Here is a 23,806-nt window from a genome sequence, read left to right as displayed (position 1 = left end):
TGCACACACAGCCGAACTGACAATCTTTTTGAGATCTGAACGAAAGAGGCAAGATTATCAAGATGACAAGAGGGCTGTGACCTTAGCAAAGCAGTCCAGCAACTACATGAATGTGTCTTCATGCTCATAAATACAGCGACGCTTACCAGCTTTCAGATTTAACATATACTTACTTTATACTTAACCAAACAATCAGGTTTAAGACCAAGGAGGATTTTGTGGTCAATTACCTTTTCCTTTATATAATGACAGGATATTCCTCATGTCACCTCAACTAACAACTTCAGTAACAAGTCTATACCCAACTGGGATTACTGTGTTTCCATTCAAAAACTATTGTAGGTTCTTCAATTCTCAATATGTCCCTTGTTCTATGGCAGCATGCAATCATAAGCGGGACATCATGTTAGAGCTATATTTCCTGAATGAATTCACGGCTGTAAATTATTATGTTTTAAAGATTTGCATTGAATCCCAAATCGGGGTATGCATGTCAACTTCAGCTAATGTTTTACTGTATATAGAAATACTATATGTACTTCTGTCTGTTAAATATAGCAACAGCTTACAAGTCAAAAGACAGCTCTGCTGGGACTCTAAAAGAGGTGAAGGGGGAAGTGTTATGGTGCAACAATGTAAACGAGTCTATGGATTAAAGAAGCACATGCATTAGATATTTATTACCTTCACCATTCATAAATCAGTCAACAAATCAAGAACAGCCACCCCGGTCCCTCCCTTTATTGATTGCGGACTATGTTAACTGAAATTTATAACAAAGAAATATGATTAGGTGCAACATTAAGTGTCTTTTCTGTATTAATTACGGCAGCTGAAAAAGTCATGTGGAACTGCTGCCTGACATTTAGCAGCACATTTCCAGTTTGTTCTGCACTCAAGCTGAAATACAGGTGTGGATCAATCCATAAATTCTCTGTGCTTTCTGTGACGTCAAGCAGTTATCTAGAAAACTCTAATGATACTGCTACAGTTAATGTTCTGTATACCTGCCAATGACACAAGGGCACATTTTACCCTTGGCACAGCGCAACTGAACCTTCATCATTGTTGTTGTTGGGTTTTTGTTTTTCAACAACATCCACATTGCACCGCCATGGGCAAAGGCACAGTCTTTTGTCCTGGAAAATTTTTTCTAAATGCCGCTGTAGGGGTCATGGCACAGAAACTACTAATTTTAGTCAGCCCTGAGTCAACCTTTAAGTTTGAGAACGCTGCCCAGCTCTAATCTACACTCCACCACTGGTACAGTGGACTGATTCTGTCCACTGCCTGCCTGATGTGCCTCTCCCTGGGCCTCTCTTATTTGTTTTGCAGCAAGATGGCTTCTGGATTTACTCTGAGTACTGTAATAACCACTTGGACGCATGCATGGAGCTCTCCAAGCTAATGAAAGATGGCAGGTACCAGCATTTCTTCGAAGCCTGCCGTCTGCTGCAGCAGATGATCGACATCGCCATCGATGGCTTCCTCCTCACGCCCGTTCAGAAGATCTGCAAGTACCCCCTGCAGCTGGCAGAGCTGCTCAAGTACACAGCCCAGGACCACAGGTAACTGCTCGCATTTCATACTTTCCATAACCCTTTCCTTGGTGAGATATCATTGCGTCATTGCATGCACATGACATTATCTAGGTGATGTAAAAAGAATAATTTGAAGAGACTCCTGTCTGTATCATAACGTATCAAAAATCAGCACAATAAAAAAGGAAAGACCAAAGCATTTGTCATATAAAATCCCTTGCAAGTATAAAAAACACTTCCATCTCCCACTCGCTGTTCCCTGTGCAGTCGTTATCTTTTAGATGTACATGACTCTTAAATGCTCTACAGTAAGTTAGCACACAGGCTTTGGAAGCCAGGACCTAACCTTGTTTTCAGTGTCATGCCCTTGGAAGACCTTCGGATGGAACATGTGGTTATTTGAGGGTGCCACTGAGCACCACAGGCAGGGAGGAATTCACAAGTATGTGGTATGTTTTGAAATTGAGGTTTTCACTGAAAGAAAAGAATTACAAAACCGCAGAGAACAACATTGGTAGTTATCTCTCCCCCAGGGTATTTCGAGAAGAAGCGTTATTGACAAAAATGTCAGCTTTAGGTTTGGTTTCTTTTTCATCTCAGTTTGAATTAATTTATTAGAGCAGCACGCTATCCAGCCAGAGCTGAGATTCTGTTTTTCACATACACTATACATTTTACACAGTGAGTGCAGTAGTACAATTCCTTAGATTTAATACACATGCTTGATCAGGATATGTTCATTAAAGTACATAATGTGGAAAGTGGATGCACAATAGTAAATATTGGTAAATGGTAACTATATTGTAACTACATGCACTTCATTTACCTGTATGTAATAAGGGACTTTGGATCCAATTTTCCAAAGTGCGTGTGTGTGTGTATGTGTGTGTGTGTGTGTGTGTGTGTGTGTGTGTGTATATATATATATATATATATATATATATATATATATATATATATATATATATATATATATATATATATATATATATATATAAAACAAAAGATACATTAGCTTCATAAAAAAGTTCTATACAAAGATGTAAATAACTGAGTTAAAGCATGAGGAATAGGAATCTATAATGTAATTATGTCTTTTTGTCTAAGAGTGCATGCGATAGTGAGTATTTATTCTACTGGTTTAATTAGTGATGTGTCAAATGATTTAGACTGTTTTTAACTTCCACGAAACAAAGATACAAACCACACAAGTCACCCAATGAAATGATTCAACGAAATGCAACACTGTCAGAATGAATTTTCTACTGTCACAACCAATTAAATGTCAACTGATTCAGAGCTAGTTTAAGGGGGAAAATGAAAAACAATTCGCAGTCAACCGTCTCGGTGAACCATGCACAATCTGCCTCGGTGCTTACAGCTAAATACAGATGAACCTTCAAACAGTCGACATCACTGGGATCACAGAGAAAGATCATCAGTTTTCTTCCAGAAGATTTTTCTTTTCTTTTTTAATTTGGGACAAAAAAAGCAGTTATTTTTTTAAAGTAGCATCTTGGATGTTCTGTCCCTTAATTAAAAGGATGTTATACAATACAACCCACTTAAAGCTGTTACAAGTCTAAATAACACGACCGCCACCTCATCTCTGTAAATAACCAATATAAAAACAAAGCATCCTTGCGAGAGTGTTGATATTAAATTAATACACAATGAAACGTGTCTCTTAAATATGTATTCGTATCAGTAGGGAAAAGCTGTCGTGGTAGTTCCAGTTTTGGATATTTGAGTTCTGGATATTTTGTGTTTTACCTGTTGTAAGCATTAGTAAGCAGCTAATCAATGGAGCCCCAATTAGGTTGAGGGTTTTCAAGGATACCCAAAAGCACAGGTCCTGGAATTAAAACTGTGCTGTTTTCTGTACGAGCGCAGAGTCTTTTGTTTGACACCTAATGACGCAGTAAAGTTCAGGTGACACTGGAACCCAGGCAGGCATTTAATCAGCTGCTTTGAGTAACCAATTGCAGGGCTATTTACTCATCATGAGCTTAAATTTGAGCTGACAAAAATTACCTTCTGTTCTCACACTTTGACGCAGGAAAGGAACGACAGTGAAATGTTATTTGTGACCTCCTGTATCAAGACACGGAGCCCCCTCATGCCAGGGAGAAGGGCTGGTAGCTGTGAGTGGATGAGAACAGGAAAATAGGTTATCCCACTAGAGAGCCACAACCCAGTGCAATCCCTGGTTCAGCTTTTATTTGTTTAGACATCTGTTCAGAAGGGGCTAGAAAAGCAGAACAGTTTGGTAGCATGGCGAATAATTAAACTACGCTAGCCAATCAAAAAGAGGAAAACAAAAAAGGAAGGGAGAAAGAGGGCTTTTAGTTACCACGCTCAGAAGTGCATCAAAATTTAAAAAAAAAAAAATATATAGTTTCATTTTATTAAAATTTTGAACAGCATTTTAAAATGTGTACTCTTCTTTTCATTCTACTTTTTTTTTTTAATTGATTTTTAACATTATATGATACCAAAATGTTATTATTTTTTTAAATCTTGCTTTCTTTTTACTCTGTTTCTCTATACAAATGTTTTTTATTTTGACTTGCTTTTGTTTGTCTTGCACAGTGCTTTGAGTTTGGAAGGCACTATGTAAATGCATTTTTGTCCGTTGTTTCAGTGACTACAGATACGTGGCTGCAGGCCTGGCTGTCATGAGAAATGTAACCCAGCAGATAAACGAGCGGAAGAGGAGACTGGAGAATATCGACAAGATCGCGCAGTGGCAGGCCTCTGTCCTGGAATGGGAGGTAGGGGTGTTAGAACAGCTCTGGTTCTGTTACGATTACTACAGCCTGCGTGCCTGAGTGAGGTTCAGTGTTAATCGCTTTTATTAACAGTTATTAGCTCCGTTAGCAGCCGTCACAGGGCGCTGTACGGGAGGGTCGTACCTCAAAGCCCTGTTTTCTCTTGCTGGTTGTTGATAGCTCAATCAATAATGTGTCCTAGTTAAAGATGACATGTAATAAAAGGGATATATTTGTATGAGTTTGAAAATGCATGTCAGGTTAGAAACAGGCCTTCCAGGAGGCAGAAGTCAACAGCGTGGTCTTCTCTCACAGTCCTAAACGATCGATGTTACATCTTTGAAAATGCCACATCAAAGACATGGAAATTGGGCCAGTGAATGACTTGGATTCCCAGTTGGGATGTTGACTTGGGAAGCTTTGCTTGCCATTAGAAATAGAGTTTTGTGGCTCTTCGGTATTGACGTTTTCAGAAGCGGCATTGCCAGCAGCAGCTTTCGTTTCACATTAGCTGCAGTGCTACGTGGATCACTGTCTCTACAGGCTCTTATTGAATGTGCAGGACCACGTGGCTATCCGACTGGCCCTAACTGAAACCTCATCTGGTCAACTACGGGCTTCATGTAATAAAATATGTAAACATGTAGTTATGTAGGTCAGGACAGTTTATTTATTTATTTATATATTTATTTTTATTTATTATCTATGTCAGAGTAAGCATTTCCTCAAACCTGCTCACCAACGGCTAGATCACTGGACATACCAACTGTGATCTCTGAGATTTTTAGCCAGATTTCATGGCTTAGCAATGCCATAATTCCAGTTCTAAAATTTAGAGAGGGGACTCAGTGATACACAAGTTCATTTAATTAATAAGTAATACTTGAAACTGCACTTGTGGTTTTCTGCGAGAGAAGAATATTTCTGCATGATATTCAGTTTTTAGGTTTGCTTCGGGTTATTAAAGTTTTTTATTCTCAGCCCTTCTGGGGAAAGGTGTCCCTGACTATGCGAATCTGACAGTAGTACCTCCTGCTTTTGTTCTTGTTCAGCAGAAAGCCCCCTCCTTACAGTGTTGAAGTGTGGTAGTGTTTGTTCTGTGTGTAGTGATTCATTTAAGGTATAACCAAAAAGCCCGAGGTCTTCTTGACTGCAGGCTGGCAGTCAGTGTGCAGTGGCATATGCTGCAAATGCTAAAAGTGCTTTCCCACTATAGCGTTAATCCTCTACACAGGGCAGCTCATGTGCCATCAACATGGTACCACAAAAAAATCCATAACAGGCAGATGGCTCATTAAGCTGTGGCCCACGGACAAAGGACACCCTGTTTTTTAGTTCGTGGAGCAAAAACTAGGTAGAGGAAAAAAAATCTATATTAGGGACATAGAAACACTCAAAGAAACTTAAATTAATGACATTCGGCATTGAAAAAGACTTCTTGTCGAAACGCCTGCCATTGAATTTAAGTTTCTTTTAGTATTTCTGAATTCAGCCCTGTGGAGTGTATAATAGCTATGGACACTAAATGAGGAAGAAAGTGCATTAGAGATTTTCTGATCAACGGTATGCGCTAATTTACTCGACGGTCCTGTCGGTTTGTAAGGTGTCGATTTAAAAATAGAGAAGTGAAGCATCTGTGTTGAAGCACCTGCCTTTTCAAGATGTGTCAGATGTTTGTGCCAACTGTACAGTCCCGCCTCCCCACACGGCATGCTGAAGTGGAGCTGGCAGACTGTACTGTATATCTGCACCTGGGACCGTAGGGACTGAGGGAACAGTTCCCACTGACAGAAATGAGCAGTGATTCCTTTGACTTCCAGAAAGTACAATGTACTGTCATACATATGATGACCCAAAACCCTTATCTCATTTTACCAGGGTTTAAGGATGTCCTCAAATTCACAGAAGCAAATCGTTGAATATTAGTGATATGTCACTGTGGAAATTGGCTTTGATTTCTTTTGATCTACGAACCCAAACCATATCAATTGCACTTTACATTAAAGATAATTTTAATACATATCTGTAAGTATGTTATTAACAGTTACTAGCACACAATAATAGTTTGTTACAATAGCATTCTAATGATACACTGCTAGTGTTGTGTTACAAGGTAATTTTAAGGTTTCTTACGCCTTAATTACATGTTCTTATTCTTATTAATAACATGTAGTGTAAACCATCCTTTATAACACATTCACAGATGCATTACACTATGTAACACAATTTTTGTTCCTGGGTAGTAAGTGTTATTTCCTAATTGCTTATGCCTCAAAAGTATAGAAAATGGCTATTATTCCCCACAAACTTTGCTTTTGTGACCAGGACAGTGATATTTTGAAATGTACCTATTTCCAATGAGAAAATGGGCGAATTTGTGTCTTTTCGTTCACATAAAGTAAGAAAAAAACAACATATGAATCCAAATTAACATGTATTTATACTAAAGTAATACAAAAATGACTACAAAAGATTTAGAAGTGAGTAGTTTTTCGAGATTTACGATTATACTGTAAATCACTTTCACGAATCAGCCCCCAAATGTCTCCCATCATGTTCTCGTTATACTGTCCTTGGTAGCGGCATTCAAAGTCCAGTATATCCTGGTGGAAGTGCTCGCCTTGCTCCTCCGAGTACGCTCCCATGTTCTCCTTGAATTTATCAAGATGAGCATCAAGGATATGGACTTTGAGGGACATCCTACAGCCCATTGTGCCGTAGTTCTTCACCAGAGTCTCAACCAGCTCCACATAGTTTTCGGCCTTGTGATTGCCCAGGAAGCCCCAAACCACTGCGACAAAGCTGTTCCAAGCCGCTTTCTCCTTACTAGTGAGCTTCTTGGGGAATTCATTGCACTCCAGGATCTTCTTTATCTGTGGTCCGACGAAGACACCGGCTTTGACCTTTGCCTCAGACAGCTTAGGGAAGAAGTCTTGAAGGTACTTGAAGGCTGCCGACTCCTTATCTAGAGCTCTGACAAATTGTTTCATAAGGCCCAATTTGATGTGCAGTGGTGGCATCAGCACCTTCCGGGGGTCCACCAGTGGCTCCCACTTGACGTTGTTCCTCCCCACAGAGAACTCGGTCCGCTGTGGCCAGTCCCGCCTGTGTGCCTTGGTGTCCCTGCTGTCCCAAAGGCAAAGATAGCAGGGAAACTTGGTAAAACCGCCTTGGAGACCCATCAGGAATGCCACCATTTTGAAGTCTCCTATGACCTCCCAGCCGTACTCATCATACTTCAAGGTGTCCAGCAAGGTCTTGATGCTGTTGTAATCCTCTTTGAGGTGCACCGAGTGAGCCAGGGGAAGAGACGGGTACTTGTTGCCATTATGGAGCAGCACAGCTTTGAGGCTCCTGGATGAGCTGTCAATGAAGAGGCGCCACTCATTCTGGTTACAGGCGATTCCGATTGCCTCGAACAGACTGGTCACATTGTGGCAGAAGCAGAGCCCATCTTGATGGGTGAAGAAGCTGGAAAAAGGTTGGTGACGCTTCCTCTGATCTGCGACTTGCACACTTTCATCCAACAAGTTCCACTGCTTGAGCCTAGACGTCAAAAGCTCGGCATTGGACTTGGTGAGACCAAGATCTCTAATCAAGTCGTTGAGGTCTTTTTGGTTGGGGTAATATGGGTTTCTCTCCTCAGCTCCACCTCTGAAATTGTCATCTGGATCTACAACGTCTTCCTCGCTCTCTGACTTGCTGCTCTCTTCTAAAGTCTGCTGCTCTCTCTCCAGAGGAGTGGGTACGGGGAGCTCATGGCGGTGTGGCACCGGGGCGATGGATGAAGGAAGGTCCGGATACGTGATAGCAGGTGCATTCTTGCCAGTCCGACGTTTGGAAGGGTCCACCATGCAGAAGTAGCAGTTGCTTGAGTGGTCAGTGGGTTCCCGCCAAATTCTTGGGATAGCGAACTTCATGGCTCTCTTTTCACCTCTGTACCATCCTACAAAAATACATTTATTTCACCCATGACTAATGTGTACGAGATTCTCGCAACATTTTTCATATATGATATATTTTTTCACTTACATTGAAAATTGTAAAACATTTTAAAATTAAAAGCTTTTACAATTTTTAAAATTTTAACAAATCGTATAACATAAAATTCCAAGCAACAATTGTCCATCTTACCTTCCAGAGTTTTTTTGCAGTGCTCGCAGGTGAAATGAGGTGCCCAGGGTTTGTCTTGATCCCCGACAGGCATGCCGAAATATGCCTTGTAGGCCTCACACATCTTAGCAGATGCTTCCACGGAGTACTTTTTCGCTCTTGTCTTGATAAATTGGCTGCAGACATAGCAAAATGCGCCTGCCGGATGCTTGCAGCCTCTAGATGTCATCTCAGAAAAATGCAGATATGTATCCACTTAGGCAGCTGGAACTAAACTGAACTGGTATTTATACTACTATTTATATTACTGGAAAGTTCTAGAAAGTTCTAGAAGTTACTCCAAGTTTACTCAGCACTGAATCTATCTGGAATGTTCTGGAAAATAGGTAAATTTCAAAATATCACTGCCCTGGTCACAAAAGCAAAGTTTGTGGGGAATAATAGCCATTTTCTATACTTTTGAGGCATAAGCAATTAGGAAATAACACTTACTACCCAGGAACCAAAAAAAAAAAAAAAAAAAAGTGTTACACTGTGTTATTGATTGTTTGTATCCCTTAGTCATATCTCCATATCTTTGCCACTCACTTCACTTGCTCAGTAAGATCCTCACAACACTTCCAGCTATGATCTAGGAATGCATCACACTTGCTTGCATAACAAATGTTTGTGCTGCCTCGTTTACCACCATCACTCAAGTATCCTACTTGACAGAACTCCCTAGAATATAGATCAGTTCTCTTGTAGTGTAGCTTCTGGATAGCGCAGTATACTTAAACAAGTCTTCATCTAACACAGCATGGGAGAGGTAAGTTATTTCTCACGTACCACACACTAAGTGACAAGGTGTTTCATTAGCAACATCTCCTCCTGCAATGATACACATCCAGATCCCTGCTCTCTCCGATGAAGGGATTGCAAGACAATCAATTTAACGTCATGTCGTGTGTCGCTGTACAGCGAAACTAAAGGTGACCTTGCTAATAAGCCAGGAGGTGCTCATGACTGATAGTTTAATCAATCACACTGAGCCTCGAGTATGCAGAACATCCTTCTGTAATGATAACAAGAGACCCTGTTACAAGAAAAGATGTATGTATGTCTAAATTACCAAGGAGACAAAAGCAGACAGATGATTAGATACAATGTAAGACCGCGGCAACATGTTTCTAATTTGTTTTATGTGTCGACTAGTTTGATTTTGTGGGAAGGCATTTTTTTCTCTGTTTAAACTCTTATTATGTTGAAGGTAAATTTAATCTTGCAACATAAGACAGTCTCAGGCTGTGCAGACACACACACAAAACACACACACACACACACACACACACACTTTCTTTTAACATGGAGGCCCCAGGGAAGTTAAAGATCAAGAAGCTTGAAAAAAGACTCCCTCATATTTAGATGTTAATTGTTTTGGTTGTTTTTTTTTCTGATGATGTTAATGTCAGCTACAATATAAAGGTTTAGCACAGCAAAAAATCATATTTCCAGAAGTTTTGGACAAAAGCCCATGTTACACAGCTGAAGGAGGGCTTTTGTCCGAAACATACTGAAATAGATGATTTAAAAAAAAAAAAAAAAAAAAAATTATACCTATTGAATACAAAAATTGTTATATTTTAGTAACCAGGTGGTAAGTTGTTCTATTTATAATTTATACGGTGAGTAGAATGCTTTTGCTTGAGGAAAGAAAACTCTTCTTTTGAGATTTCATCCTTGAAAAATAAAATAAATAACAGATCCAGTAACACAGTGGTTCTCTGGGATCCAACAGGGGTGCTAGTGCTGCACATTCAGCACCCTGAGGACATCTTATAGCCCAGGCACCTCTTAGTAACCAAAAAGCAACTCTGCAGTGATGCTTTAAATTATGTACAAAAGACCTGCTTGGAGGCCCTTGTTTTTGCAGTTTTTGTTTTGTTGCAAGCAGCCTCTTATTATGGTAGCCCTTGGCTACTGGGCTAATGGCAAGTTGTATAAGATATTATAATAGAAACGAGCTGTGTCTGTATTATCACTTGGGAATTGTCATAGCAACAGCATGCACTGTGATGAAAGCTGTGGGCTGGGAAGCACTGGGCCCTTGCCTTGTGATCCTGTACAGATTACTGCCAACAGGTGATTGTGGTAATTAGTGCAGTAATAACGCATGTAATTACAATGTAATGGATGTCACACTTTCAGCCTTAGCTTTACAGGGCTTTTAAAAGTAGGTACTTGGCTTTATGAAAATACGTTTCACAATGTATGATTATACAATACAAGACTAGCAAGCTACACCCCATAATGACAGTTTTTTCTATGCATGAATAATGATCATTTTAATACTGCAATGTGACTGAAGCCTACCTATATTTCAGAGGTGATCCTGAAATCTTTATTCCATATTGGTTTGCAGTGTGTTAAGGGAAGCTGCAGTGTGTGAAGAGAAGCTGCAGTGTGTGAAGAGAAGCTGCAGTGTGTTAGGGGAAGCTGCAGTGTGTGAAGGGAAGCTGCAGTGTGTTAGGGGAAGCTGCAGTGTGTGAAGGGAAGCTGCAGTGTGTGAAGGGAAGCTGCAGTGTGTGAAGGGAAGCTGCAGTGTGTTAAGGGAAGCTGCAGTGTGTGAAGGGAAGCTGCAGTGTGTGAAGGGAAGCTGCAGTGTGTGAAGGGAAGCTGCAGTGTGTGAAGGGAAGCTGCAGTGTGTGAAGGGAAGCTGCAGTGTGTTAAGGGAAGCTGCAGTGTGTGAAGGGAAGCTGAGCTGCAGTGTGTTAGGGGAAGCTGCAGTGTGTGAAGGGAAGCTGCAGTGTAAGGGAAGCTGCATTGTGTTAGGGGAAGCTGCAGTGTGTGCAGTGTGTGAAGGGAAGCTGCAGTGTGTGAAGGGAAGCTGCAGTGTGTTAGGGGAAGCTGCAGTGTGTGAAGGGAAGCTGCAGTGTGTTAGGGGAAGCTGCAGTGTGTGAGGGGAAGCTGCAGTGTGTTAGGGGAAGCTGCAGTGTGTGCTGCAGTGTGTTAGGGGAAGCTGCAGTGTGTTAGGGGAAGCTGCAGTGTGTGAAAGGAAGCTGCAGTGTGTTAGGGGAAGCTGGAGTATGTTAGGGGAAGCTGCAGTGTGTTAAGGGAAGCTGCAGTGCGTTAGGGGAAGCTGCAGTGTGTTAGGGGAAGCTGCAGTGTGTTAGGGGAAGCTGCAGTGTGTGAAGGGAAGCTGCAGTGTGTGAAGGGAAGCTGCAGTGTGTGAAGGGAAGCTGCAGTGTGTTAGGGGAAGCTGCAGTGTGTGAAGGGAAGCTGCAGTGTGTTAGGGGAAGCTGCAGTGTGTTAAGGGAAGCTGCAGTGTGTTAGGGGAAGCTGCAGTGTGTAGGGGAAGCTGCAGTGTGTGAAGGGAAGCTGCAGTGTGTTAGGGGAAGCTGCAGTGTGTGAAGGGAAGCTGCAGTGTGCTAGGGAAGCTGCAGTGACATCTTTGCTCGTTGCCGTGAAGAATTTCGCCCAGTTGTTCAGTAAAACCCTTCGCTCAGAATTAACAACGTCGCTGCGCATTCTGAAGAGATCTTTCAGAGAACATTTCATCAGCTGTGATAAAATGAAACCCTCATTGTAGGTCTTTTGTTTCTGAAATGATCTTTCTTAAGAGTAATTGTCTATCTCATAATTGTCAACATTTGAAATAACGATATTACCGATCACACGCTTACAGTCATTTATCTGTACATTTCTGTGTGGAATATATGTTACGACATAATGCAAATACATACTGTATATAGTCTTATATACTGTAATGAAAGTGCGTGGGCAGACCTCAGAATGCATCTGTTTCAGTGTTTCTGTATGAGTTTGTACTATCCTTTGTGATAATGGGTAGTATACTGTATATAGTCTTATATACTGTAATGAAAGTGCGTGGACAGACCTCAGAATGCATCTGTTTCAGTGTTTCTATATGATTTTGTACTATCCTTTGTGATAATGGGTATTATACTGCATTTCCATGCATTGAGTGCTGCTTCTGTTTCCATTCAGGGTGATGACATTCTGGACAGAAGCTCAGAGTTGATCTATACCGGGGAGATGTCATGGATTTACCAGCCATACGGAAGAAATCAGCAGAGAGTTTTCTTTCTGTTCGACCACCAGCTGGTCCTCTGTAAAAAGGTGAGCCGAGCAGCTGTGATCTACTCAAGTGTCTGGTTCTCTTATACTGGTAGTTACACTAACAGAGATGGAAACTAGACCACATATTTCAACTTTACTCTAGGTAGCATATTATTTACTGACTTTTATGAAAAGTTTCTGTGATCCAGTTAAGATTTAGACCCAGGTGACTTTGTCACGGTCAGGGATGAAAACAGCCAGCTCAATCACTTATACACCGGCAGTGTGTTCTCCAGTTAAGAGGTTTGTTTGAAAGATGCAAAACCTATGGTCCATTAAAGGGGCAACAGTAATATACAGGCATTCAGTGATGTAACTCTTAAAGGGACAACAGCAGTATTTTCTAGGGTTTGTTAAAACATTCCCTTCCAAACCGGGATTGTGAGTGCAAAACAGCCACTATAATTGAGCAGTGTATAGTATAAAAGTAATTTATTCTAGTTTGTTTTTGCTATTGTAACATGCTGTTATCTGATGCTCCTAGCTCCCATGACAATGAGTGTAAGCGCTGTTAGCATCAGCAGTTTCCGAAGCAGGAAGCAGGACAACGTTTCTAAATTAAAAAGACAAGCTGCACCTGCTGGAGAAAAGCCAGAGCCCCATTAATATTGTTCTGCGCTTCACTGTGTCAGCTTTGGGGCCCTGCACACTGATCCTGTGTGAAGGGATGCTGTGAATCTCTTCCAGGCTTGCAGGGGCAGTGTTTGCAGATAGGTCTGTTTTACCCCTTCCATACCTGATCACAACTCATACACATGCTTATCTAAACAAGGGGCTAAGCAGACAGTCATGCAGTTTGCATTGGTGACCATTGAAAGATAACAACTTAATGTTCAATGAAGCTCTTTATTGTTTTTTTAATGCTAAAATAATATATATTTTTTAATAAACATTTTAATCCAATCGTATTTTTATGCAGTTAAAGGCAATGCTTGAATTATTACAGCATTAAGTAATGGATTTATATCAAATATTACATTTTATATGATACATTAATTTGGCTGCTCCCTTTAAACCAGTTAATGTTTCAATAGTATGTCTTCATTTATCATTTCTAAATCATGTACTGATATACACTGCTATTCAACAAGTAAGGGGACAGTACTGAGACACAGGGGGGTCTCCTGATGAGGTGTACAGCATGATGCCTGAATGTGTTGCCATTGTGAATGCAAGGTAGTTCAGAGCAGAGCTGGTAAAGATTACGATATTTTCACTTGTTCTCCTGGGTGCTGATCCTCTTTCCAGGTGCTCAGATGTGTATTATCATGGTAGCTCCACTCTAAACAGCATTGCAGTAAAGCAGAGAAGGGTAGCTGGAGACAAGCAGGGGCTTTTTTAAAACAAAGTGCAAATGAAGCTTTAAATAGCATCTGTTTCATGCTGAGGACAGGGCATCATTTTGTATTAGTTTGGATTCAGAGTGCTGTGTAAATGAGTAGATAATCACAGGAACAGAAAAAGCAAGATATGGCAAAGAAAGTGACCATCTGCTTTTGCTGCAGCTGCCATGCAGTAGGTGTCCAATCAATTGGGTGTTTGGGGACTGCTGAATACTTATTACATCCCAGTAAACAATGACTGCGATTATGCATCAGCTAATATAATATACTTCAGCTTCTAGATAATACTCTTAGCAGGGGATCATGGGAGTGTCTGAACATTGGTGCCTGTCTAATTTATGAACTGAAAGACTTTCATCTTGATCCGAACCTGTTCAGTTAACTGTGCAGTACAACGTGTCTTTAAAATGTGCTTATCTTTATTTGGAATATCCACGAAGCAAAGGTTCTGTTTTTCACCACATGAAGGAGGGCATGATTGATATTCTTAGAGTCGAGGTTAAATAAGCAAGGTGTCTAACTGTGAATGCGACAGAGAAAGAACACAAAACTTTTGGAAGACAAAAAAGTCACAATGTATATTTTGAAGTTCTGAATAGAAAAATCTGGATGCCAGTAGTTCAGCTGGGACAGGCATCCCCAATTTCACGGGGGCCATTTCTACTGCAGATGCGCTTATAAGTTCACCCCAAGGTCAAATCTCCAATTTATCCCATAATGCCATCCCTCTATTACTTGTAATCTTGTAACTGACTTCCGAGTGAAACCTGCTGAATAATATTACGTGAGCATATTGAATTACATACCGCTTTGCAGTTTTCCATATACTTAACAAAACAACTGACAAATATTGAAAAACGTGACATTTTGAAATCTAACATTAAATATACTATACTACTATTATGGTTCCGGTACGCTTTTGCAATGTCATTTTATAGTTGACTAGATGATGTTAAATAACAGATCTAAATTATGCTCTCATATATATTTGAAACAAAATCACATTCTAACACTTGGCAGCAGCAGCAGCAGCAGATCTGGTGGACTTAATAATTCAGTGCTCAAACTGCCTTGTTCTTCCGTTTATTTTGGCAGCTTTTTTGCGAAGTTTTAGTTCTATAATGAGTATCCCATGGGCTGCAATGAAGGTCCTTTTTTCCCTGAGCTTTGCCATGTCAGCAGATATTCTTACACTGTGTTTATTTAACATTCCACCCCCCCACCCCCCCATGCAGTTGACTCATGTTTTTAGATGACTCGTTTGCCAGTTTAGTTGTTTCCACTGTATTTTTTTTTTTTCTCAAATACGCATAAAAAAAAAAGACGATCTAATGCACCGTTGGATGAGACATAAAACTGAGGTCCTATTGTAAGTGACTCTGCAGCAGTAGTTGGGATGCATAGTTCACCCCCTTGTCTCTGTAAGTCGCTTTGGATAAAAAGGTCTGCTAAATGACTAAATAATAATAATAATAATAATCTGCCATGGTACTGTCAGTGGGGAGATTCAGTTTGTATATATTTCAGAATACATGTCAGGGATACCATTTGCTTAACAAATTAACTATGTGAAGGACAGCTTATTTACGAAGGGGCTTCTGATTGTCCAAGCCTCGCATATTCTCTATACTTACACTTTTTTGTGTTTTTTTTCTGTTCTTTTTTTGAAAATCACAAAGCAGCTTTTAAGTGTCTCCCTTGAGTGCTGATTAAAGGCTCGAATCATCCCATAGTAAGAACCTAAATGGTTCTCTGCAGGGATTCAGAATCTTCTCAAGAGCCCAATAAGTGTCACTGGTAGACTATTGTCAGTGGCTTTTTCAGCGTGATTATTTCATTCCCTTTTCACACTTCATCCGCTAATGATCTTCAGCTTCGCAGTCTGGAAGTATTATCCCATATTTACTGTTAGAGATGTCACCTGGAAGTGCTCTAAATAAGAGTTGACGGGGAGGGATTGCCACCAAAATGATCAGGGTCAAGACAGAATAAACTGGAGAACGTGTTCTATTGTAGGACCCTGAGGGCACTTGAACATTTCAACTGACAAAATGTTTGAGCACCAAATGAAGATATACCGACGACCGAGGAGGCACTGCTAGCTTGTGGACAGTTTTTTAATTGCTTCTTGTACGTGGGTCACCCAGTAATCTGTATTATTTACCCTTGTATGAAGGGCGTATTCTGCCTAGTTTATAAGACTAGAAAGGACATGCTGCAAAATAGGTAGGATTCTGGGTAACTGTCAACACATTACTCACTGTTGCTGCCTTCTCTGCTCCACTTGTTTCTCAGCGATTTGCTTTTCAAGCAGTCAAAGGGCATGGAGGTGGGAGGGTGGTGTTCAGAACCGCACATGTATTATTAATACTATTTTTATACTGTGTCATATTTTGGGAACTCTATGTTGAGATGTCGGTATGGATAATAAAGACCGTCTTGCAGATTACTGTCAGATCATTGAGACTTGGTGTTTAACTAAGACTCTTAATTAGATCAGGGTACTGTTTTCCTATGCTAACATTGCCTTTGCTAATCTGAAAATATTAATTGACAGAGATAATGGAAAATCAAGGGGTGGGGGGGGGGGATTATTCCAGGAAAGAGTTCTTGGAGTTTTACTGCTAAATGGGAACAGAAAACATCTTCTTTGATGTGAAGTTTCTAAAGTTTTTTAGTTTTTTTTGTCTGCCAGAATTAATGTGAATCATCCCAAGTTGTCTTTACAGGAAGAAGTGCTGTTCTCACATGAAAGAGAATATACAATCCCGATCCGTGAGCGCGCTGAGGGAAGATTCCTGCAGAGAAGGGCTTCCCAAAAATAAATAATTCAAACAATCCCACAACTCAGAAAGGATCACAGAGCCAGACTTAACGAGCTACTGTACTTACTCTCCTGCGGTGGATATAGTCTTGTTTTTAAATGTAGAGAAATCTGCCAAGTGTCAGGTGTTATATAACAGTTCTTTTCTCTTGCTATTGGGGGATGATAAAGGATCTTATTTGATCAAGGAGTAGTAGGTAAAACTCTCAGAGCCTAGTTTAAGCTCACATATAGGCATTTTGAATGCATGTCTTGTGACAGGATTAAGTATACGTGGTGACCGCATCTTATGTAACAGTCCCCCTCCTCCTAAGAAATGATCAGAAATTCGCCATGTCTCCGATGTACTGTATCACAAGGTTAATTCAAAGAGTCAGGTTGTTTCAGATTGAATTGTCAGTGACGAGGCGAATGAGATTAAGAGAGATGGCACCACGGAGCATGTATATATGATTCCAGAAGTGGTGCTCTGAGACTATGGTTGTATATCTTGCATGCACAAACAATGTGTCAATTCATACAGAATCTCCAGTGCAGGTCCTGTGGAATTGAAATACTCAACGCAATACAGATTTTGGACTGCCAGACATGATTCCATGTGCATTTCTTTCATTTTACTAGTACATTTCCATGTTTTTTTGGAACGGTTCAATTGGAGCTTTTGTATATGGTTCTTCCTTGGAAAGAGAGTCAATGTTACATAGGATGCTGTCATTCCGAATTGCCTTCAGAAAATAACAAGCTTGATGTGTGTCCATGTCAGAGTACTACATCAGGACCAAGTCACTTAGTGATGTGGACGTCTGTGACTGATGGTATTCATTGCTTTCTCCAGGACTTGATACGGCGGGACATTCTCTACTACAAGGGACGCATCGACATGGACAGGTATGAGGTGATGGACGCGGAGGACAGCCGTGACGATGACTTCCACGTCAGCATCAAGAACGCTTTCAAACTGCACAACAAGGACACGGAAGAGATCCACTTATTCCTCGCAAAGAAGCTGGAGGAGAAGCTACGGTGGCTCAGAGCTTTCCACGAAGAACGCAAGATGGTGCAAGAAGACGAGAAGATAGGTAAGGAGTCCAGAAACATCGAAACATCACAGTACATGTGAGACTTAGTTTATTGACTGGCTACCTAATTCTCCTGGTGTTATTTACTGGGTGGAAACAGTAAGTACTTTACAGAATTGGTCTGTGCTTATAATAATTATGTGATGCTTAATTTTCCAGGGTTTGAAATCTCTGAGTATCAGAAGAGACAGGCAGCTATGACTGTGCGAAAAGTCAGCAAACAGAAAGGTGAGCAAAACTAAGATACTGTGTACCAGATAACACACTGACTGCTGTTTCTGTTCCTTTCTTTAGAAAGTTGAATGTTTTACCTTAACACAGTTTGTGAGAGTTTAGCCTTCTGTGCATCTCTACCTTTTTATAAAACCAAGAGAGAAAAATTACAGGTTATCTGCTAGTATCTGTAATATTTGAGAACGTTAACCAGTTGGTAATTATTGCACTGCCATCTCTTGACAGCAATAACAACAACAATAAAAGAGCTGAAAGGAACATTCCAGAAGGGAATGTTGCTGATGTAACAAAAGTGTAGTATTCAATATTGTTTAATGAAGAGAGCAGTCATGTTTCTCTTGAGAAATTGGTGTCTGGAGCCTAATTTCACATGTAGTTAGCCCTCGACCAGGGCCTATCTGAAGGAGGTCAGCTCAGAATATTAGCAAGGGTTTTCTTTTTGTAATCACATATGTGAAAAATGCCATCAGCTTTTATTGTTGAATTTGAAAACCCCCGTTTACTTTGAAATGAGGGCAGGGTAACATTAGAAATGCAATGCAATGGGATGCCAGCGACAAGAATCCCTACCTTCAAATCCAATCAAGTGTGTAAAGCAACATGATTTTTTTAAAAAGTGGGGCTATAAGCCCTTCGGTCATACCTTAAAATACATCTGTCTCCTGATATGAGGATGAAGGATTGTCTGTTTGATGATATCTTTCTTGTTTTGTCGTCACCCATAATACCTTTAAGAAATTAGTAGACCACAGATTTCAGCCAAATAACATTCAGTCAACCAGATTCACCCAAACCCTAACAGATCCACACTAATGATCAGTGTTTTCAGCAATGCAGATGACGCTGAATGAATTATAATCACAATCGTTACAGTACAGGTTGAAAAGTCACCAATACCTTTTTTCTGTTTACTCCACTGTCATTTTATGTTCTGTACCTTATCTTTAAATATGCGGTAACTTCAGGACCGTTCTCACTGATCCCCTTGTAATCCCCCTGCGAGTACTGGAGTCCCCTTGCAAAGCTCTGTATGTATGGAATGCCCCTCTCAAAAGTAATCATTCAATAAAGGCACGTACTGCAGTGCTTCCAAATCACAGTAATGCAGGCATCGTCTTCCGTTACTGCACCAGTACTCCAAAGTGTTTTACTGAAGCATTACTCATATTTTAGAGGTACTAATTTGCAGTTATGGCACACACTTTCATGTAGTCTTCTGCTAACGCAAATATGTAACACAAAACAGACTACTGAGAAGGTGAAAAGTGACTCTGAAGGGTCAGTATCTCTTAACTGCTGAGACTCTGTTTCTCTTTTTTAGGTGCAGGTCAAACAAGGTCTGTTCCCCCCTCCTACCCCCCTCCCCAGGACCCAATGAATCAGGGACAGTTCTTGGTGACTGACGGAATGGTCCAGATGGCCCAGTCCCAGGTATTTGAGTTTGCAGAACCCAAACGGAGCCAGTCTCCCTTCTGGCAAAACTTCAGCAGGTTAACGCCGTTTAAAAAATAAAAGAAGCAAGTTTTTTTTTTTTAGAAGGACAACCTTATTTTTTTGAGAAGGACTGTACTGCAAAACAAAAACAACAAAAAAAACTGATCAATGACTTAATAAATAAAAAGGAACAATGTGATTTGGAATGCTACTGATTTCAAGATGACTGCTAACACTACCACGGATCCGGGAACTTGCAAAAATCCTTGATCGAAACACTCTTGTGTTCTGTCAAATCCTTTTCTTTTCTTGTTGGCTGTGCCCTTCTGGGAACAGGACAACATCATTCTTCTTCTTCTTAGCAGGAGAACTGCGTCAACACATATAAACACATATCTAAAAAGAAAAACAAAAGAGAAAAACCATTTCAATGTTTGTGCCATTCTGAGTGCGCTTTGTAGTGCACTGTGCAATGGGTGGGCATTTCTGTTGCTTTTCTTGTTTCTCGCTGTTTTTTGGGGATGTCAGTATTATTATGTGGCAGGTTGTTCTGGCTAAGCAAAGCAAGGTTTAGTCTGGTAATATTTTATTGCATATTTTAAATGTTCTGTTACTACTGAATACTGCATGGATTGGTCAGTTCACATGCAGGTATTATATGTTCAATGGTATTCTAATGGGTCAAGGCACCAAATCAGCTTGCGGATTTCTTAATGATATATAATGCTGCCGACAGGGTATTTTTCTTTTCGAGGACCAGAGTAACTTTTTTTTTTGTTTACATGTTATACAGAGATTCCCTTTCCAAGCAAAATAAACAGAGGATACTTTATATATGTAGCTACTGTGTATACATTAACCTCTGCTGGATTCAGCTCCCTCCAGTTACATTGTAGTTCCATTCTGTATTTTATTTTTATTATCTACAGTAGCCCTTCTGCAGGTCACTGGCTACACATTATGAGAGGGACTTTGGTTTGCTTAACAGTGCTTTGCTTGCATTAATGATCTTTCACTTTGACAGCCACGATTCTGCATGGAAGTTGACACGTGTCACAGACAGCATGCACGGGACATACAGTACAGAGTGTATGGCAAAAGCATGAAAAGAGCAATGCAAAACAGCGCCCTGTGTGCCGTTCGTCATGCAGCGCAGCACTGATAATAGAGAATGAAACAGGCCCTAAAGTACAACCTGGATGAGTTAGCAAGCACAGTGCAATAGCCTGTGGGTCTTGTCTAGGCATCTTCATGACTTCTGCAGCAAGCTATTTCATTAGTAATGATGTATCTCGTAAGAAATTACAAAGTACTGGTGGAGGAAAATAAAAAATAGATAGATAGGTGTTATTAAAAACTGCCCCAGCAACATTTTATGCTCTGTGCATGAACAGCTATCTAGAAACATCTGCTGGCGAGGGACTGATTGGGTGATGCCAACGGCAACCAAGCAGCCTTCATTAACATGCGTACCCCATGTTCATAGACACTAGAAAACCCCAGAGCTAAAAACTAAGCTGGTCCCAATTATCCAGATTTCACTGACAATTTGTGAAGACCTCAGGTTAGAATCAGAGTATTACTGCTCAGTGTATAACATACTATGAGATTCCAGCATAAAGCGCATTACTGACATACACAGTGCTTGCTGACTTTGCACTTGTGCTTCCTAATTGAGTCATCCACAAAGTACTATAGGGCGGTTGGACCCTGTTTTACAAACTTTTATTTAATTAATTTTTTTTAAAAGCCTGTTTTGTTATCTTAAAAAAAAAAAAAAAAAAAAAAAAAAAAAAAGGTTTGGTATTTTTCTGTTTTTATCTGTTTTTAAAAAAGAGTTTGGAGTTTAGTGCAGAAGTCTGCAAACAACGGAATTAAAAACGTTTTGGGAATAATATGCATTTGCTTTAACGCCCCTCTCTCATAAAAGTGCTGCACCAAATATACGCAACTTAAGTTCCATTACTATATTTAATAATCTGCACAATTTATGTATGACATCTGGTCTTGTGTTTGCGCTTCAGTTACAAGCATATATAAAAAAAATAAATTGCCAGATAATATAGATTTCTACGCAGCAGCTTAAATTCTTAATGGCGTGGTACCAACCAGTATTGATCCTGGTTCAGATCTTGATGTGACTGGTAAATACCATTCCGTAGGGTTATTCTGGTCAGATTGTTTAGTTTCATGTAATTTGATTAGTGAAATCAGGTTAATGCCTGGTCTGAATTTCTAAAAGACATGCTTATAAATAATTGTCAGCCCAGTTACCGTTCATTTCTATAACCCCTGATTTATATTGCTAGCCCAGTTAATATATTATCTTTCAGGAATGCAGTGTCCACATCTTTAGTCATATACAGAAACTGTATGAACACGCGAGAAAAATTACTGTCTAAAAGTAAAGTTAGCGAGAGACGTTTGCAGGGGGTTATTGTAAACTTTTAATCAATAAAAAGCTTTTTTTTTTAATCATTTGGAAATATAACAGAGCTTGTCTGCAGTGAGTGATTCTGTAAGCAGACTCAGAATGGAAAGAACAATATACATTTTGCACACTAATCAAGTCCCCTGACATGCAAAAGTAATCGTAGTTGAGTAAACGAATAACCCTTATAATAATTACAAATTACCTTACAACCAACACGCAGCTAAACTATGTACATATTGTAAATACTAAAGAGCATATATTTAAATATTTGTATTTTATGTATTCAACATATACCTTAAGTTACATGCCAGTTTTAGTTTCAAGGTGATGCATGCTAGTGGCATTGAAGGTTCTGCAAACATGACACAAACAAAATCAGTTTTATTTAATTTAGTTGTTTCTTAGGATAATCATATAATCCCATTTATTACTATAGTGATGCAAAGTGGAAAAATGAATTCCTAAAAATAATAATAATACTTATTATTTCATTTTTATCTTGCAGCTGTTGAAAGTATAAAGGATCTTCAACTTTCATTTGACTTACAGTAAAAACTGAAATACAGTCGATGCTCTCCTTGACTAGCTCTATATAAGGACCAGCACAGAACTGTTACTACAGTCTTGCTACTGCCTGCTATTTAAACCCAGTTCACTACATTCTAACTGTGTTAGGCTTAAATACAGGCTTAAACCCATAATTTACAATGTGTGTATTCTGGACACTGTAATGGCGTGGTGGAATTGTGATGCCAAGTAAAATAGTGTATTCAGATATCTGGATCTTGCGTTGCTGAAATCTTACTCAACATTGTCAGCCCAGCAACTCAGTCTAGGGTTAGGCTTGCTATGTTGGTTTAGCTCTGCTAAATTAACCCAATGTTTTGAAATTGTAAAAACTCTCAACACCATGCTTAGTAGTTGATTTTAAAAAGGCAAGACACACACACACACACACACACACACACACACACACACACACACACACACACACACACACACACACACACACACACATATATATATATATATATAAAATCTAAAGTTTTTCCACTTTGTAGGCATACTGTATGCTGGTCAGGTGTTCTGAGAGCTCCGGAATACAGAACCTGCTGTAACCAGTTTGCTTCATTACATTTTGTTTGTGTTTCTCTTCAGTTGATTTGCAAGTTATCCAGCAGGCTGTCTTTGAACCTGACTAATATCTACATCTATTTGTTAAAGTTAATTATGGGATACGACATGAGATATTTTACCAGCCCATCAAAACAAAGCAAAAAACAATGTGACCGTCATCAGCTGTTTAAATGTAACTTGAACCCCACGATACAAACAATTTGAGCAACCCAACAAACTTCAGGGTTTTCTGCCCTTTACCAGCACACTGCATTGCATTCTCCGGTTCCTATTTGCATTCTGCTGTTCATTTCAAGAAGACTGTTTGCTAGAAGAACGGATGGGTCGGGGCGATCCATAGACGGCACAGTAAACCAAAGCCTGCATGTCAGAACACATTTTTGATCATGATTAAGTGCCATTTTTGTCATGTTACATGACAGGTTGTTTTTTTTTGTTTGTTTTGTTTTCAGAAAAATCATTCTTGTTTCCAGTTTTTCTGTCTAGCATATAGGTCCACAAAGGTTATTGCTACAAACAGGTGTGACCAAAAGCTAGCTGTCCAGCGTACAGTACAGTTCAGTACTGAGAGAACACAATAAGCTGTTAGTATGAATTGAAGGGAACTTAGAAGCTAGAAACAAAAGTATAAATTGAAAAGGGAACAGGGGTTTGTATTCACTGCATAGGAAGAAATAAAGTATTTTCTAAAGAGAAGTCATATTAGTAGATATAGTTTATAAAGAGCTTATAGTGTCAGTGCCAAATCTCTTCAAGACTCCTTGTAGTATCTTAAAA

General features: G+C 39.8%; 1 protein-coding gene across 6 annotated transcripts in view; it reads left to right on the top strand.

Moving 5' to 3' along the window:
* LOC121318912 (rho guanine nucleotide exchange factor 9) overlaps nt 1–22,880 on the top strand; it is an 83,236-nt gene extending 60,356 nt beyond the window's left edge. For all 6 annotated transcript variants that reach the window (XM_041256111.1, XM_041256112.1, XM_041256113.1 and 3 more), the window contains 6 exons: nt 1,336–1,568; nt 4,186–4,315; nt 12,413–12,544; nt 17,547–17,790; nt 17,950–18,018; nt 19,346–22,880. In XM_041256111.1, coding sequence (XP_041112045.1) covers nt 1,336–1,568; nt 4,186–4,315; nt 12,413–12,544; nt 17,547–17,790; nt 17,950–18,018; nt 19,346–19,536 — 999 coding nt within the window. In that variant the 3' untranslated portion in view covers nt 19,537–22,880. The remainder of the gene's footprint in view (nt 1–1,335; nt 1,569–4,185; nt 4,316–12,412; nt 12,545–17,546; nt 17,791–17,949; nt 18,019–19,345) is intronic.
* Nucleotides 22,881–23,806: the final 926 nt, after the last annotated feature.

Source organism: Polyodon spathula, chromosome 7 (assembly GCF_017654505.1).
Source record: "Polyodon spathula isolate WHYD16114869_AA chromosome 7, ASM1765450v1, whole genome shotgun sequence".
Taxonomy (NCBI): Eukaryota; Metazoa; Chordata; class Actinopteri; order Acipenseriformes; family Polyodontidae; genus Polyodon; species Polyodon spathula.
The sequence above is the reverse complement of the archived record's forward strand: the minus strand, read 5'-3'. Positions and strand labels throughout refer to the sequence as shown.